An 18,955-nucleotide genomic window follows, 5' to 3' on the forward strand; every position below is an offset into this window, starting at 1 on the left:
GACTTAGGTGGTACTCAAATCGAATCTAGTTACATCACTGCCTAGCTTTCATGACTGTCAAAAAAAAAAAAAAAAAGTGTTTAGGTAGGAAAATGGTACTCTCATTTTTAAGTTGGAAAGTGTTTTCAAAGCCTAGTTGTATAGAATAATGGCAATTGGCATAGAAATTTGTAGGTTAGTGTTTTCTTTGCTGGCGAGTATTCGTCGTTTTCTAGATGTCAAACAAACCAAGAATGCACCAACTCCAACGTCAAGATCTTTTTTAGTCTACCAAAGCCATGTATTCTTAATCATACAATAAAAATATTGAAGATTTTGGAACAACTAATTTTGACTCTTGTAGCAGTCTAACATTCTAAGTGATGTGAAGACTTTAACTCAAGCTCAAAATACATCCATTGAAAAAAAAAAAACTTGACAGTTATGGAAGGGGGAAATATTGTTGTTATTGTAATGTGGGCAATACTAGCTTTATTGGGTATCCAATTTTTTGTGGGATCATCAGCAGCCTCTGATGCTTCGCATATAGAGAAAGCCCTTCCAAATTGCCTCAAAAGGTGTGGCAACATTACTATCCCTTATCCATTCGGCGTAGGGGATGAATGTCATTATGATAACCCAATAGATGGTCCTTTCTTCAATCTCACTTGTGACAATAGTACAGATCCCCCAACTTTAATGAATGATGCCGATTTGGAGGTAGTAAGTATCACTTTGGATGGTGAATTCAGGGTACTTCACTTTGTTTCATTTAGTTGTTTTGATAAAGATGGTGAAGTTCATTTTGTATCTAAGATTGATTTGTTAAGAAGATTTACTATATCGCCCACCCAAAACTCTCTTGTTGCCATTGGTTGTGACACCTATGCTTGGTTTGGTGGTACAGGGATCACTAATGCAACTCTATTCAATTCTGGGTGCATGACTTTATGTAATAAAGCACAAAAAGATCTTTTGAGGGATAAGTGCTCAGGTATCGGCTGTTGTCTGGGCTTCATTCCTGACAGTGTTAACAATATTAGCATTGAGGCTAAGAGTTACAATAATCACCAGAATGTGTTGGATTTTAATCCATGCAGCGTTGCATTTTTGGTTGCAAATGATGCAATGCCCTCTTCTTTAGGGGATTTTCTAATTCAAAATGCCACACATTTCAAAAATCTGCGACTTCCTGTGGTCCATCATTGGTCAATTGGAACAGAAGATTGTGAAACTGCCAAATCATCAGGGGAGTACATATGCAAGAGAAATAGTGTGTGCCTTAACCTGCCATACCAGAGGGGATACCACTGCCAATGCAACCCTGGGTTCCAGGGTAATCCTTATCTTCATGATTGCCAGGGTAATTTATTTTCTTCTTACGGCACTGGATATATTTAGTAATTGCACACACGACTTCACTGAAAGTTCTGTTCATTATTGATTTTGAAAAATAGTAGAATGATTTTATAGTAATATTGATTTTCATGTGCTCATATTAGATATTGATGAATGTACCCAAGGAAGTCATTTGTGTAAAGAGCCAGCATATTGTGTCAACACTGTTGGAACCTATAAATGTTTATGCCCGGCAGGCTACACCGGGAAAGGCACAAAAAATAATCTGTGTATTCTCGATCCCAACAGTGCGCGTCGTAGCCAATACAATTTGTTAGTAGGTATGTGGACCTATATTTATTTATTTAATTTATTTTTTTTGCTTTAGTCTCATTTCTTGAACTCCCTCCCAATATAAAATAAAATAAATAAATAATTAAATTGTTGACATAGTTTCTGATTATTTGTTAATGAGAAAAATAATAATGCATGTCATTCCCCCATTAGAGTGAAAATAGCATGGTGCACCCGCATGGTGCACCCCTAAAGAACATTAGGCTTATTTTAAAGAACATGAGAAAAAAAAAGAACATACGAGTGTTTGAAAAAGAACATGCTAGTATTTGAAAAAGAACATGCATAATAGTGTTAAACACAAGAACATGTTTGTGTTTGACAAAGAACATGGAATAAAAAGAACATGTTAGTGTTTGAAAAAGAACAAGCCAGTGTTTTAAAAAGAACATGCTAGTATTTGTAAAAGAACATGCATAATAGTGTTCAACAAAAGAACATGTTTGTGTTTGACAAAGAACATGACCTCCGAAAAGAACATTAGGCATATTTTAAAGAACATGGAATAAAAAAAACATGTTAGTGTTTGAAAAAGAACAAGCTAGGGTTTGAAAAATTAACCTTGCTTGGTTATCTTCCGGTTGGCTTCAATTCATTACTATTCTTCTTTCTCCTCTAATTGTTCTTTTTTGAACAACTTGTACTTTATAGCTTTATTTTTTTATTATTTTTTTTTAAAAAATACCCCAAATTCACAAAATTAAACACTTTAACTTTAAAATTATTGACGAAAAACAATTTGCATGTACAAAATTTATACTTACATTTTACTTGAATCCACCATTTGTTTAAGTTTGAAGGTTGAATTGTTGAAATAAGTTCAATTTTTTTCTTGGGTTTCACTTTGAAGATGAACAATTTTGCTATTTTGAATTTTTTTTGAAAAATAGAAAAAGATAGAGAGAAAAGTTATGGAGAGAGAAAATGAGTACTTTGGAAATGATTTTTACCCAAATTCATTGAAATTCTTAAATGAAAACGATGGTGTAAAGGAGAGTAAAAATAGGCAGCAAAAAAGAGAGTGATAGGAAGGGAAAGAGGAGTGAGAAATTGCAGGAGAAGAGAGTGATGGATTTGCAGTTGCAAGAAAATAAAAACATGTTCATTTTTTTACCCATGTTCTTTTAAATATACTAAACGTTCTTTTGGGTGCACCAACCACAAATTACCATTAGAGAGCTTGGGAGCACTATATCTTGAAATAGTTGGAGACTAGATTATTCTTCTATATTTCAAAATGTGGGATATTGTTATGACATGACAAAAATGTTTGAACTAGTGAATGAATTTCCTTGCTAGAATTATATGTTCCTCTGGTTCTATTGTCATTTGTCAGATTTAAATTTGAAATATGGATTATATACTTATGATTACATTTGTAGGAGTATTTCAATTGCACACAAGGGGTTATTCTATAAACGATAACCTTGGATTCTGTGTTAAAATCTTTAGCTAAAAGAATGCAAAAAAAAAAAAAAGAAAATAGATCCTTGATTGCAGCCTCTTGCAGCTCTGCTCCATTCACAGAATAACAAAAAAAAAAAAAAAAAAAGTAGCTCTTTTTTTTCTGGTATACTGGCAATTAAGCTCAATGTGCATTATCCTGTCGTAGATTCTTGGCTATATATAATGTTAACTGACTGTTACAATCTGAAGTTTTTGAGCCTGAGATTAGTCACACAAAGTTCCTCCAGTACTCGGACCACCCAAGTAATCAAGAAGCTGTTGCTGCAATAGATTTGTATTCAGCTTGCATTATCCATGTTGTCTGAGCCATTACTTTGTTTATTTAGCAACTGCATAAGCTGATCCCTGATGGTAATGGGTTGTTATAAGAGCTGTGTTGGTTGAAGTTACATTTCCAGGATTTATGCCCTAAGCTTATGTAGCCAATTTTTTGGTCTTGTCAAACCTGTTTGGATATTCATAGACTTTCTAACCCCGGTCAATGTTCTGTGTTGGAATATTACAATAATTACAGAAATATTTGCAATTGTCTGTCTACTGCCAATGTTGAATCTTTGTCCGCTGGTATGGTATGAGTGTATGACCTTGCTACCCTGAAGTTCATAGAACTCTTGCTAGAATACCCAGGATTGTTTATCCCTTGCCTTGAAAAGTAGCTGTTGCTGCTGACTCACTATGTCTCTGTTAATGAATAACAAGATGATAATAGGTATAGGAAGTCATCAGGATATTGCCTCTTTCATACTGCTTTATAATTGTTGCTGAGTTTTCAGTGATGTTACAAGAACAACCAAGAACAAATTGGTGGAAAGTCAATTAACATACAGTTAATTCCACAGTAGTCTCTCATTGATGTTACAATTTTAATCAAGAACAGATTTTGGTTTAGTTGCATAGGAAGTTGCTTAGAATGCAAATTAACGAGAAAACAAAATAACCTCTGCAGGTAATTAAGCCTGAAAAGATTTAAGTGTGTGAAGTTTAACTGATCTCCTTGGGAACGCTGATATGGTTGATTCAATCTTAAATCTTCCATTGCCATCACTTGCAGCTCAGTTTCCCTATTATGATTCAGAGTGTTTTTTTGTTTTTTTACAAGTATTTGTCAAATTGAAAAAAAAAAAAGACAAGAGAAAGATCTACAGCTAGTTAATCTTATTACAGAGGAGTAGAGTATAGAAGAAGATACTTGGAACAATTAGTACAAGCTAAGCTAACAAACTACCTGACTTGGCAAAATGAATAATTCTAGTTATTACACGAATTGCTTCTGAACTTCTTGCTAATGTCAGCTTGCATATATGACTTCATATTAGGACCTTTTACACTGTTTCTGAAATGTGCAAGTGCAAGAATCATCTATTTCTAAGTATTGTTGCCATCAAGAAGTCTAATATAGTGGAGGAAGAAAACCAAGTGGGGGAATTCATCAATGAAATGGTAATTTTATCACGAATTAACCATAGGAATATAGTGAAGTTGTTGGGATGTTGTTTGGAGACAGAAGTCCCATTACTAGTTTATGAGTTTATCCCCAATGGAACACTTTTCCATCATATTCATAATCCATGTGAAGAGTTTCCAATCACTTGGAAAATGCGATTACAAATTGCTTCTGATTCAGCTGGAGCTCTCGCTTATCTACACTCTTCGTCTTCTATTCCCATTTTTCATAGGGACATCAAACCTTCCAACATACTTCTTGATGAAAAGTACAGAGCAAAGTTGTCAGATTTTGGGACTTCAAGATTTGTGGCTACTAATAGAACTCATATAACTACACGTGTTATGGGAACTTTTGGTTATTTGGATCCCGAGTACTTTCGATCCAGTCATTTTACTGAAAAGAGTGACGTTTATAGTTTTGGTGTGGTCTTAGTTGAGCTATTAACGGGACAAAAGGCAGTACGTGCTACGCTGGAAGACTTGGAGCAGGATAGAAGTTTGACATCATGGTTCCTTTCTCATATGGAAAACTCTACTCTGCTTGATATAATTGATGTTCAAGTCCTGCAAGACGCTTTGAAGGAAGAGTTTCTCAAAGTTGCTAATCTTGCAATGCGTTGTTTAGATTTGGATGGAAAGAGAAGACCTGCGATGAAAGAAGTACTACTAGAAATAGAATCAGTCTTATCACTTCATTTACCACAAATGAATGAACCAAATAGACAACAATCTGAACGAGTGTTTGCTGGAGCAATGAAAAGTTCACGCTACGATTATGTTTCGGGTTCTTGCACATTTTCTTTGGAAAGTATGTCTCTAAATTCTGCTGAAGAGTCTCTACTATTTAATACTAGATGATGCAGATATCTTCAATTTTGTACTCCATTCATAGCGTGTATAGATTGAGCTGATCTTAAATTTATTTGCTTGCCTTTCTTTTCCCCTTCCCAGAGGGCCTAATTCTTTTGTCAATCACATTAATCCCTGATGAAATTCGAGTTGGCCCTGCCTACTATGGCACTATGTATAGTCCTATACCTAGTCAATTATATCAAGGTCTCCTTAGCCTACCCCAACTTGTGTCCTAGTTATATCATACAATAATTCAACACAGTTTTGTAGATTAGTGTTTTCTTCCGAGAAAATTCGGGGTTTTCTTCCGAGAAAAAAAAAAAAAAAAAATCTCCACTAATGGTATGCTTGGATTGAGGAAAATGTATTACTTGGTTAATAAAAGTCAAACCCAGCAAAATGAAAGTGAATATAGGGACGGAGAAAATAGTGATGGTGTGATTGTAAGGAAAATTATGTGGTCATTGTGTGGTATGACGTGAAGAAAGAGGACCTAATAGTTCCACTATGGGAAGGGTGGAGATTTTTGAAGTGGGAAAAAAACCTTTTTTTTTTTTTTTTTTTTTTTTTTTTTTTTTTTTTTTTTTTTTTTTTGCTGAAGTTGCAGCACCATAAGAATGAGATAAAATTCTCTGAGTGGTGCTGAATGGCACAGTAAACAAGAGAGTGTTCCGTTCTGGGTGCATGACTGTGTGCTGCACCTGAAGATGTTTTTACTAGATCATGCTCTGGCATTGGCTGTTGCCTGCCTGCCTGGTTTCCATCCAAATGGAGTAAACAATACCGATTTAACATTTAGTTGTCCGAGTGACCAGTAGGTCGGTTGGTGCAAGACTTCAACCCGTGCAGTGTCGCCTTTGTGTTGGCTAAGGATCATGCTGCAGGTAATGCACCACCGTATTCTATCAGACAGATCTTAACCAAAGATGATAGTGATCCCTATTACCAGAACTTTAATTTTAACCAAGATTGGTCACTTGGTTAGGTTCTTAGTCTTTAGCCAAGATGATACCTATCACTGCTGGAATGTACATGTGCTGGGGAAATGGCAATAATTATGGGAAGCAATACCAGGATGGATACCGCTGCAATGCAACCCAGGGTTTCAGGGAGACCCTTACCTTCATGACTGCCAAGGTACTTTTCACTCCTCTTCTCGTGATGTTTCTTCTTCTCGAGTTCTTTTTCTTACATTATACGGAGTACTTTCTGGTTCTCCCTTGCAAACAAACATATAAAGGCTCGGCCTCACTTGAAACCTGTAAAGAGCTGACTTACTAAGGGCTCACCCTGCCTGCTAAAAATACATGAAGGATCACCCAGGGCGAGGCCTGGCCTGTCTGTTTAGAAAATAAACCCCTCTATTTTGTTTCATGTAAATTTTATTTTTCCTTCATGCTGTCTATTTTGAAGTGCTCTGTTATGAGTTTTTTCAGATTTTTTGTTTCCGCAAATCTATTATATAATTTCTCTTCATCTCTTGGTTACTGGTTAGTAGCGTAAAAGCTATATCAAGAGATATACCCAACTGATATGTCTTAAACCCTGTTATGTTTCCCTTCTGTATGCATTACATTCGTTCATATGCAATCTACAATTTGAGTTATGTTGATTAATATGAACTCAGTATCAGACCTAGATCCTCATGCTTTCATATTTCTTTATTAGCTATTTTAGAGCTTTTTTTGGACTAAATCTTTGTTTTCGCAGGAGTAACTATTTTATAAAAGTCTAAAATAGGGTCTTCCACTAGTTTGATTTTATAATAGTTACTGGATTTTTGGTTTGATTTTATAAAAGTTAGATTTTTGCAATACTTACTTGACTTTTGGTTTGATTTTATAAAAATTCAAACTATTGACTTTTATAAAAAATCACACTATTGCCAAAATCAAACTATTGCCAAAATCAAAGTATTGAATCAAATATTCACATAGTATGCACAAGTAATTATTTGCAAAAAACAAACTATTTTGACTTTTGGTTTATAAACTATTGCAAAAATCTAAACTAGGGTCATTTAGATAATTTGACTTTTGGTTTAATTTTTTGCAGTATTAGCTAATATATATATACTTCGTATATATTACAGTATTTAACATATACAAGCTAAGTATATTGTTGGAACAATCACAATCTTTTATAATGCTTTGTACCAATTTTAATAGTTTTTGTTGATAGAAAATCAAAGATTTTGAGAATGGATTGAAGTTGTATGTTGAAAAATGTAACCTATCAAAAAATAATAAATAAATAAGAAAACAATAATAATAATAAAAAAAAAATTAAAAATTAAGACATCAATTTTTTTACATCTAAGTCTTATTATATGTAACTTTGGTGTATTATTTGTAAGATATAAAAAATACCAAAGTTGCATGTAATACAAATCGGAGGTAGTTTTTATTACCTACCGAGAATTGGAGATAGATTTGTCATGCATTTAGAAACATAAAACCATATCTGCAAGTCTGCAACAACTATTTGAGAGAAAGTTTTGTCACTATTAAGACATGTACTATCAAAAGGAGAATGTTATTACTCCGTAACATAAGGCAATAGTTATCTAGATACTTGAATCATATGTACGTTTGTTAACCACAAAAACAAACGGTGCATTGGTACTTAGAAAGTTGTAAGAGATTAACGAGAAGACTTTGACGCAGTCTATTTGGACTACTGTTGGCCTGTTGCACACTTGCACCTAGAATAAATAAATAAAAAAAACAGCATACATCTTTCATTCGCACAGAAAACAAGCACAGCAAAGGTATAAGAATGTTTTTACATATTTTTGCTGTATTGTGGGCAGCTATAGCTGCATCTGGTGCTCACTCACAAACAACCCTTCCGAATTGCCCCGAAAAGTGTGGAAACCTATCCATTCCTTACCCATTTGGCATAAAAGATGGATGTTTTTATGATAGTATAACTGCAACTAATGGTTTTGACACTAATATCTATAGTCTCCATTGCAGCGACAGTACAGATCCTCCTACAACATATTTAGGTGATGCAGAGGTAGACAAGATAACTTTAGATGGTGAAATTTGGGTACGTCACCCCGTAGCATATGATTGCTATGCCTATCATAGTACAAATGGGCAGATCATGGATCATACTATATATAACGCAACTAACAGCAGTTTATATAATAATGGGTTCACATTTTCATTGACCCAAAATTCTCTTGTCGCGTTGGGGTGTGATACATACGTATGGTTTGTTGGTGCTGATTGGCGAACAAATGAAACAACAAAGATTCGTTCAGGGTGTATGACTCTGTGTGACAAAAAACAAGCAAAGATTTTCAGTGCTAGTAAAAATAATGTATGCTCTGGGTTTGGCTGTTGCAAGGCCTTGATTCCTGATGGAGTAACCTTAGTCAGCATAACGGCTCGCAGTTTCAATGATCATAAGAGAGTGGTGGATTTCAACCCGTGTAGTGTTGCATTTGTGGTCGCAAATGAAGCTATACCCTCTAATGTTGCGCACTTTCTGTCCAAAGACGTTTCTTTCTTCCAGAAGTTGCGGCTTCCTGTTGTTTACGATTGGTCAATTATTGGAACGGAAGATTGTAAAACTGCACAAGCAGGTCAGAATTACATTTGCAAGGGAAATAGCGTGTGCCTTGACTTTAAGAAGGGATATCGCTGCCAATGCAAGCCTGGATTCGAGGGTAATCCCTACCTTCATGATTGCAAAGGTATGTAAAGCATTTTGCAAATTCTACCTTAAGGTTATGTTTGTTATTAATATGATTTTGAAAATTAATTAAGAGACTCATATATGTTGGATGTGTACATTTTTTTAGATATTGATGAATGTGCGCTCGACAGAAATGTGTGTAAATTCCCAGCATATTGTGTCAACACACTTGGAAGTTATCATTGTATCTCTAGTGATCTAAGCGACCGATACAAACTGTTAGTAGGTATGTGTACGTTTGCCTAACTATTATTCTTGTTCATATTTAGGATTTGTTATTATCAAGGATATATATTAGGGGCGTCTTTTCCAATTTTAGGGGGAACTTGTTGTATATAAAAAAGCTACCAACTACCTGTAAAAATATATATGCTACCTCCGTTTCTTATTATCTGCAACAAAGGGGTATTATTTGTGAGACATAAAATATTACTTTGTTGCAAATAATAAGAAACAGAGATAGTATATATATTAGTCGTCTAACCTTATGACTTTATGTGACATCTCATGCTAAATTAGTACATTTTATACCATAATTTTATTATGATTGATGACAATTTAAATTTGCTATTGAAGTTCACCTTGGATTCTTGGGTGTGCTGTTAATAAGTGTGTTACTACTTATCCATTTCTGATGTCGTGTGCTTTAAATAGACTGGTTTAAATAATTGGTAATAATTGTCGTGTGCTTTATTTTAACTGTAGGACTGAGTCTTACCTTAGGATCAATACTTTTGTTTCTCGTTGGTTGGTGGTTATATAAACTGATAAAAAGAAGACAAGCTATCAAGCAAAGAGCTATATATTTCAAGAAAAATGGTGGATTGTTGTTGCAACAACAAATGTCTTTGGGTGAAGGAGTTGTTGAAAGAACACAAATCTTCACTGTTGCTGAGCTACAGAAAGCCACTGATCACTTTAGTGAGGATAGAATCCTTGGACAAGGAGGCCATGGGATGGTCTATAAGGGAATGTTGGGCGAAGGAAAGATTGTCGCCGTGAAGAAGTCGAAGAGATTAGAGGAAAGTGAAATGAGGGAATTCATCAATGAAGTGGCTATCCTATCACAAATTAATCACAAGAATATTGTGAAGTTGTTAGGATGTTGTTTGGAGACGGAAGTTCCGTTACTAGTTTTCGAGTTTATTCCTAATGGGACCCTTTTTCATCATATTCATTATCCAAGTGAAGAGTTTCCGATCACTTGGAAAATGCGTTTGCAAATTGCTTCTGATTTGGCCGGAGCACTTGCCTATTTGCATTATTCATCTTCAATCCCTATCTTTCATAGGGACATCAAATCTTCAAACATACTTTTAGATGAAAAGTACAGGGGAAAGTTATCAGATTTTGGAACTTCAAGACTTGTTGATGCTGATCAAACTCATGTAACTACTCGTGTTATGGGCACATTTGGTTATTTGGATCCGGAGTACTTTCAAACCAACCAATTTACCGAAAAAAGTGATGTTTATAGTTTTGGTGTTGTCCTCGTTGAGCTTTTAACAGGACAAAAGGCAATACGTGCTATATCAGAACAAGATAGAAGTTTAACATCATGGTTCCTCTCACATATGGAAAACTCTCATCTACTTGATATCATAGATTCTCAAGTCCTGCAAGAAGATAGTAAGGAAGAGTTTCACATAATTGCTAACTTGGCAACGCGATGTTTAAACTTAGATAGAAAGAGAAGACCCTCCATGAAAGAAGTGCTACTGGAGATAGAGGCATTTTTGTCACTTTATTTACCACAAATGAATGAATCAAAGACACCAAAACCTGATCAAGTGTTTGTCCATGGAGCAACCAATGGTTCATTCATCAATTGTGCTTCAAGTTCTAGCACATTTTATTTGCCAGGCAAGTCTTTAAGTTCTGCTGAGGCTTCTCTTTTATTCAATCCTAGATGATGCAGAGATTTTCAATCTAGGGTCGTTGTATTATGATAAAATTGAATAATATTATCGTGTATAAGCCTATTCCCTTTCCGTTTTGTTTTCCTGTTTTTCTTTGAAGGGCCTAATTTTTGTTAATCATACAAACTCTTTACTAAATCGGAGCTGGTCGTATCCACCACGACACTACATTTAGAGTCCTATACGTACCAAGTCAACTATGTCAACTGATCTCATGTAGGCTTGCACATGCTAACTAGTAATATGTAAAAACTTTCACGAGTCACGTGAAATCTTATCAAACTTGTGTTGATATTATCGATTTTGTAACTTTTACTTACCGGGAATTAAAGACAGTAATTGTTGCATTTATGCATTTAGAAAAGTAAAACTATGTATGCAACAATTATTTGAGAGTAGTGTAGTCTGGTCACTATCTAGCTAGCCCTAGCCCTAGCCCTAGCCCGGTAGATAAGTAAGAAAACTAAGCTAAGAGGAGAAAGTTAGTACTCATTTACTCCATGTCTTCACTTGATAACATGAATGAGGAAATTAATAATTATCTAGATAGAATCATATGACATGTTCGTTTTATAACCACATAAACTAATGGTACAATATGTACATAATTGTAAGAGATTGACGAGAAGACTTTGACGCGGTCATTTTGGACTAGTTTTGCACCGAAGTACAATTTAAGGCAATGCATACTTGTCCACTCCACACTACTATATACAAGAACAAGCTAAGCAATAAAATTATATTTTTACTATTTTCGATAGAACTTGTTAGATATCAAAAGGTTACAAAATAGTCCCTCGTACCCAATAGTTTGCTCCACTATCCATCCTTTTAGGATTGTCTCTTTAAATTTGCATCATTCCATTAATCCGTTTTATAAATGGCTATTCAAATTTGAAACCACTATTTTACTCTCACAAAATCAATTTTTCAGTCCCACCAATTTTCTTTCTCATTTCTTCAATCACCGAAACTTGTAAAGGAAAAAATTAATTGTATATGCCTTAATCATACAACAATTAAGGGATGGAGCAATAACTCTCACATGTTTTAACATATATATAGTCGTGAAATAAAGATATAAAAGGTTTTGAAGATCAACTTAGAGGCTTGGTGTTAACGTGTTACTAGTTCTTTTAAACTCTCTCTCTCTTTCTCAATTAAATACTTCGTATAAAATTGATTGATTCTATTTATTGTGTACTTAATCTGTGAATTGCAGGACTAAGTGTAACCTTAGGATCAATACTTTTGTTTCTCGTGGGATGCTGGTTATATAAACTGGTCAAAAGAAGACAAGCTATCAAGCAAAGAGCTTTATATTTTGAGAAAAATGGCGGTTTGTTGTTGCAGCAACAACAAATGTCTTTGGGTGAAGGAGTTGTAGAAAGAACAAAAATCTTCACTATTGCTGAGCTACAAAAAGCCACCGATCAATTTAGTGAGGATAGAATCCTTGGACAAGGAGGCCATGGGACTGTCTATAAGGGAATGTTGGGGGAAAGGAAGATTGTCGCCGTGAAGAAGTCAAAGAAATTAGAGGAAAGCGAAATGAGGGAATTCATCAATGAAGTAGCCATCTTATCACAGATTAATCACAAGAATATAGTGAAGTTGTTAGGATGTTGTTTGGAGACGGAAGTTCCATTACTAGTATTTGAGTTTATTCCTAACGGAACCCTTTTTCATCATATTCATTATCCAAGTGAAGAGTTTCCAATCACCTGGAAGATGCGTTTGCAAATTGCTTCTGACTCGGCTGGAGCACTTGCCTATTTGCATTATTCATCTTCAATCCCTATCTTCCACAGGGACATAAAATCTTCAAACATACTTTTAGATGAAAAGTATAGGGGAAAGTTATCAGATTTTGGAACTTCAAGACTTGTGGCTACTAATCAAACTCATGTCACTACTCGTGTTATGGGCACATTCGGTTATTTGGATCCAGAGTACTTTCAATCTAACCAATTTACCGAAAAGAGTGATGTTTACAGTTTTGGTGTTGTCCTCGTTGAGCTTTTAACAGGACAAAAGGCAGTACGTGCTATATCAGAGCAAGATAGAAGTTTAACATCATGGTTCCTTTCACATATGGAAAACTCCCGTCTGCTTGATATTATAGATTTTCAAGTACGTCCTACAAGAAGATTGTAAGGAAGAGTTACACAGGATTGCTACTTTGGCAAAGCGATGTCTAAACTTGGATGGAAAGAGAAGACCTTCCATGAAAGAAGTGCTATTTGAGATAGAGGCAGTTTTGTCACTTCATTTGCCACAAATGAATGAACCCAAAACACCAAAACCTGATAAAGTATTTGTTAACGGAGCAATCCAAGGTTCATTCAGTGATTGTGCTTCCAGCTCTACCACATTTTATTTGTTAAGCAAGTCTGTAAATTCTGTTGAGGCTTCTCTTTTATTCAATCCTAGATGATGCATATATCTTCAATCTTGTAATCCGTATTATGTATAATTGAAGAACATTATCATGTATAAGCCTATTTCCTTTATTTTTTTTAATCCCCTGTTTCTTTTGAAGGGCCTAATTTTTGTCAATCACTCAAACTCTCGATGAAATTTGAGCTGGTCATATCCACCACGACACTATATCTATAGTCCGTTAGTCCTATACTCCTATATGTACCAAGTCAACTGATTTCATGTAGGCTTGCACATGCTAGTAATATGTAAAAGCTTCCACGAGTTCCACTGTCATAATGTTCTATAGTATTATAAACCATCTTTTAAGTACCTAAATTTTTTATGACTGGCGGTGCTTCAGGGTCCGGTGGTGGTGGCGATGGAGGGAAAGTTAAGGTTGACATGACTTATCACTTAGGGTCGAGTGATGGTCCGGGAAATATTATTACTCCGATTCAACTTCGAGGTGAGAATTATGATGAGTGGGCGAGGGCAATTAGGACTTCGTTGAAAGCAAAGCGGAAATACGGCTTTATTGATGGTTCAATCGCAAAACCAACTGATAGTGATAAATTGGACGATTGGGTGGCTATTCATGCGATGTTGGTTGCTTGGATTACTAATACCTTGGACTCATCAGTGAGGGCTACCATTGGTGAGTATGATGATGCTCAATTGTTGTGGACTAATCTCAAAAATAGGTTTTGTGTTGTGAGTGGAACCCGAATTTGTCAATTGAAGTCGGCTTTGAGTGAATGTAAGCAGGCTGCTTCTGAGTCGGTTGCTGCTTATTTTGGAAGAATATCAAAAAATTTTGATGAATTGCACACCTACTTTGCTGTACCTATTTGTAAGTGTGGTGCTTGCACTTGCAATATTGTAGCACAAGTTGAGAAATTGCGCCAGGAGGATTTTGTGCACCATTTTCTAATTGGGCTAGACGACACATATAGCTCGATTAAGGGTCAGCTTCTAGCACAAGATCCTTTACCTACTGTGGATAAAGCATATCAGCAAATTATTCAAGCAGAACGCTTGAAGGGGAGTGAATCAGCCGTGTCTACTACTGCGGCTCGTGATAGTGCTATGGCGTTTAAAGTTCAGCATGATTCCTCTACAAAGCCACCGCGTTCGAGTGATACTTCGAAGCTATTTTGCAACCATTGCAACAGAGTAGGACATGAGGAGTCTGACTGTTTTCAATTGAACGGTTATCCTTCATGGTGGGGTGACCGTGGTCGTGGAGGTAGAGGACGGGGCCGTGGTGATTTTGGAGGCAGCAAAGGCGGGGGCCGAGGCGGGCGTGGCAGTGCCTGCTGCTCAGGTCCGAGCACACAAGACAGGGGGTCAAAGTGGGTCACAGACCACCCCAAACAGCAGGAGCACAACTTCTGATGGGGCTGCTCTTTCGGGGGTGACACCGGCACAAATACAGCAGATTCTTGATCATCTTTCTTCTGTGAAAAATAAGCTTCATGGTAAGGATCAATTGGGTTGGATCGTTGATACCGGCGCATCCAACCACGTGACTTGTGATTTGTCTCTTTTGACGAATGTTTCTAATGTGCCACATTGTCCGGTAGGACTACCGGATGGAAAAAGTGCTTATGCTTCTAAAATCGGCTCCGTGATTTTGCAAGGGGGTTTGAAAATTGATAATGTTCTTTTTGTACCTCAATTAAATTGCAATTTAATATCCGCGACGCAATTATGTGATGAATCAAATTGCACTATGCAAGTTACTAACAAACTTTGTGTTATACAGGACCTAACGACGAGGAAGGTGATTGGAGCGGGTGAACGAGTGGATGGACTTTATTATTTCCGTGGTGTTCCTGAGGTGAAAGCTTTGAAGATAGATGGGGATCGATCGGCAGAGTTGTGGCATCAACGAATGGGGCATCCTTCCGGGAAGGTTTTTCAACATCTTCCTGTTATGAGTGGTTCTAATAGAAGTCCTAAAACTTGTGATGTATGCCCTCGGGCAAAACATCATAGGAGTAGTTTTCCCTTAAGCAAAAATAAAGCTAGTCATTTGTTTGAACTTATTCATGTTGATTTGTGGGGTCCTTATAAGACCGCGTCAACTTGTGGTTCCCATTATTTTTTAACAATGTAGATGATTTTTCTAGAGGTGTGTGGACGTATTTATTACGCAATAAAACTGAAGTTGAATTGATGTTTCTCAATTTTGTTGCTTTAATTAAACGTCAATTTGGGTATGAGATCAAAATTGTTCGTAGTGATAATGGGACGGAATTTAATTCTTTGAAAGAATATTTTTTTACTAATGGGATAATATTTGAGACTTCGTGTGTGGGTACGCCTCAACAAAATGGTCGTGTTGAGCGTAAGCATCAACACATTCTTAATGTGGCCCGGGCTTTGAGATTTCAAGCTAATTTACCTCTTAAATTTTGGGGGGAATGTGTGCAAGCGGCTTGTCATTTGATAAACCGTACTCCTTCTAGATTGCTTGATTTTAAGACTCCATTTGAGGTGTTGTTTGGTAAATCTCCTATGTATGAACATATAAAAGTTTTTGGATGCTTGTGTTATGCTCATAATCAACGCAGTAAGGGGGATAAATTTGCTAGTAGAAGTCGACGTTGTGTATTTATAGGATACCCATTTGGTAAGAAAGGTTGGAGGGTGTTCGACTTGGAGACTAATGAGACCTTAGTATCACGAGATGTTAAATTTGTTGAACATGAGTTCCCATTTAAAATTTCTGCTGGCAATGATATTTCACGGCCTACCTATGTGCAACATATGGCTGATTGTGTGAGTGATGATGAATGGAGTATGGAAGAAGGGAGGGAGTCAGTGCAGCATGAAGAGATGCTTGAGTATGCTGCCGAAACCACCAAGGCAGAAGGGTCCACGGCCAGCCCGTGGCAAAGCACAGGAGACCGCGGCCACCCCGTGGCTGGGACTGCCAGCAGCTCTGCACAGCTCGCTGGGTCACCAGCGCACGCTGGTTTGGCCTCACTGGATTCCAGCGAGCATGGGCAGCCTCAAGGTGAGCCTGCTGTGTCCCCGAACAGTGAAGAACAGGCCTCTACTCCGCAGCAAATCCGTGAGTCGGCAGACCTTGAGTATATGGAGAATGGGGACGATATGGGTAAAGGAAAAAGAGAAAAATATCGTTCGGTCAAGCTTCGAGATTATGTGACTCACACTATTCGGAATAAAAGTCTATCCACGCATCATCGTTCATCCACGTCACCTCCTTCAGGTACTGTTTATCCCATAACACATTTTGTTGATTCTCACCGATTTTCTGCAAAACATAGACACTATATTGCAGCGATTACAGGTGGTAATGAGCCGAAAAATTTCAAGGAAGCTATGCGACATGAAGGATGGAGAAAGGCCATGGCTGATGAGATTCAGGCACTTGAGGATCAAGGCACGTGGGAACTAGTGGACTTACCCCGTGGTAAGAAGGCACTAGGGAGTAAATGGGTTTACAAAGAAAAGTATGATGAGCACGGGAATCTTCAAAGATTGAAGGCTAGACTAGTCATATTTGGCAATCATCAGGTTGAAGGCCTAGACTATAATGAGACATTTGCTCCGGTAGCCAAAATGGTGACAATTCGTACTTTTCTTGCGGTTCCAGCAGTGAAGAATTGGGAAGTACATCAGATGGACGTTCACAATGCCTTCTTACATGGCGACTTAGAGGAAGAGGTATACATGAAAATTCCCTCTGGTTTTAACAAAAATAATCTTAGGGAAAGTGTGCAGGATGAACAAGTCATTGTATGGCTTGAAGCAAGCTCCTCGGTGTTGGTTTGCAAAATTGACGACGGCTTTGAAGAATTATGGCTTTAAACAGTCATACTATGATTATTCTCTTTTTACTCTGACACGAGGGAAAATGCAACTTAATGTGCTAGTTTATGTCGATGATTTAATTGTTGCAGGGAACGATAAAACTGCCTTGTTGTCATTCAAGGCATATCTAGGTGATTGTTTCAAGATGAAGGACTTGGGTGTGTTGAAATATTTTTTGGGGCTAGAGATAGCCAGAAACAAACAGGGGATTTTCATGTGTCAGAAGAAGTATGCCTTAGACATTATTACTGAAACAGGGTTACTTGATGCAAAACCAGCCGATTTTCCTATGGAGCAAAACCACAGGCCAGCTCTGGCGGAAGGTGATTTTTTTCATGATGTCGAAAGGTATAGACGTCTCATAGGACGTTTGATTTATTTAGCTGTCACTAGGCCGGACCTGACCTATTCTGTGCCTATTTTATCTCAATTTATGCAGAGTCCGAGGGTAGAGCATTGGGATGCTGCCTTGCGAGTTGTGAGATACTTGAAGAAGAGTCCAGGTCAAGGTATTCTGCTTAGGTCTGATAGTGCTCTACAGTTAGAAGGATGGTGTGATTCGGATTGGGCGAGTTGTCCTTTGTCTCGGAGATCGTTGACAGGTTGGTTTGTGTTTCTTGGATTATCTCCCGTGTCGTGGAAAACCAAGAAACAGCCCACAGTAGCTATGAGTTCTGCAGAGGCAGAGTATAGGTCCATGTCTTCTTGTACTCGTGAGTTGAAGTGGTTAAAGCGGATTTTGAGAGATTTAGGTGTGCGACATGAGAGTGGCATGCACCTCTATTGTGACAGTCAATCGACATTATACATTGCGAAGAATCCGGTGTTTCATGAGAGAACGAAACATATTGAAGCCGATTGTCATTTTGTCAGGGACGCCATAGCAGAAGGTCTCATAAAACCGTCATATGTACCTACGACGCTTCAGTTGGCTGACATTTTCACAAAGGCTTTGGGAAAGGTCAAGTTTGAATTTTTACTCCGCAAGTTGGGCATTTGTGACCCGTATGCTCCAACTTGAGGGGGGTATTGGAGATATTATTGTGATATATTTTAGGAAATATATCTTGTGAAAAGATATGGTAGAATATTGGGGTTTGGTTTGTTACCCTAGTAGTATATATACATGTTTTTGGCCGTGAATATCAAAGAGAAGAATACAGATAATTATATTCATATTAATTTGCCTCTGATTTGACATTGACCCTTCCCTTTATATAAATGCATGACTAAATTGACTAAAACTCTAAAAAACCAAATCTAATTTTGCTAAAAAAATTAAATTATAGTATATGTTTATTTTCAAACCCTAAATTGAGGTAATTGAAGTGGATGGTTGAGATGGAAGGGAAGATTTTGTTGAGGTTGATGATTTGGAAGTGTATGGTTGAGGTACAATCGGTTAGATTTGAAATAGAGCTGGTGCAATAAAAAATTTACGTACTTAAAAGGTGGTAAAGTAAACAAAAAAAACGTAAAAGGTGGTTTTTTTCAAAAAAAATTGGACAAAAAAGGTAATTTATACCAATTTTACCTACATAAATCTAGAAAAATTAAGTGCAAGCATTAACCTTATTTGATTTATTATATGCAAGCATTAACCTTATCTAAACCAAATATCCGAA

General features: G+C 36.8%; 4 protein-coding genes and 1 pseudogene across 4 annotated transcripts; all 5 read left to right on the plus strand.

Moving 5' to 3' along the window:
* Positions 1-423: 423 nt before the first annotated feature.
* On the plus strand, positions 424-3,149 carry LOC110701427 (wall-associated receptor kinase 2-like). Its single transcript, XM_021879084.1, has 2 exons — positions 424-1,342; positions 1,482-3,149. Exons 1-2 carry the CDS (start codon positions 424-426, stop codon positions 1,703-1,705), a joined length of 1,143 nt encoding a protein of 380 aa, XP_021734776.1. The 3' UTR covers positions 1,706-3,149.
* A 617-nt stretch (positions 3,150-3,766) lies between these two features.
* On the plus strand, positions 3,767-8,502 carry LOC110701117 (wall-associated receptor kinase-like 8). Its single transcript, XM_021878710.1, has 2 exons — positions 3,767-6,573; positions 8,415-8,502. Exon 1 carries the CDS (start codon positions 4,477-4,479, stop codon positions 5,440-5,442), a length of 966 nt encoding a protein of 321 aa, XP_021734402.1. The 5' UTR covers positions 3,767-4,476; the 3' UTR covers positions 5,443-6,573; positions 8,415-8,502.
* Positions 7,328-11,388, plus strand: LOC110701107 (wall-associated receptor kinase-like 8). Its single transcript, XM_021878701.1, has 3 exons — positions 7,328-9,142; positions 9,251-9,370; positions 9,850-11,388. The coding sequence occupies exons 1-3, from the start codon at positions 8,215-8,217 to the stop codon at positions 11,055-11,057; spliced, it is 2,256 nt and encodes a 751-aa protein (XP_021734393.1). The 5' UTR covers positions 7,328-8,214; the 3' UTR covers positions 11,058-11,388.
* Positions 11,389-11,811: 423 nt separating this feature from the next.
* LOC110701115 lies at positions 11,812-13,562 on the plus strand (annotated as a pseudogene).
* Positions 13,563-17,373: 3,811 nt separating this feature from the next.
* Positions 17,374-18,351, plus strand: LOC110701428 (uncharacterized mitochondrial protein AtMg00810-like). Its single transcript, XM_021879085.1, has one exon. It carries the CDS (start codon positions 17,374-17,376, stop codon positions 18,349-18,351), a length of 978 nt encoding a protein of 325 aa, XP_021734777.1.
* The last annotated feature ends 604 nt before the right edge of the window (positions 18,352-18,955 follow it).

The sequence above is a fragment of the Chenopodium quinoa genome, unplaced genomic scaffold (assembly GCF_001683475.1).
Source record: "Chenopodium quinoa cultivar QQ74 unplaced genomic scaffold, ASM168347v1, whole genome shotgun sequence".
Lineage (NCBI taxonomy): Eukaryota > Viridiplantae > Streptophyta > Magnoliopsida > Caryophyllales > Amaranthaceae > Chenopodium > Chenopodium quinoa.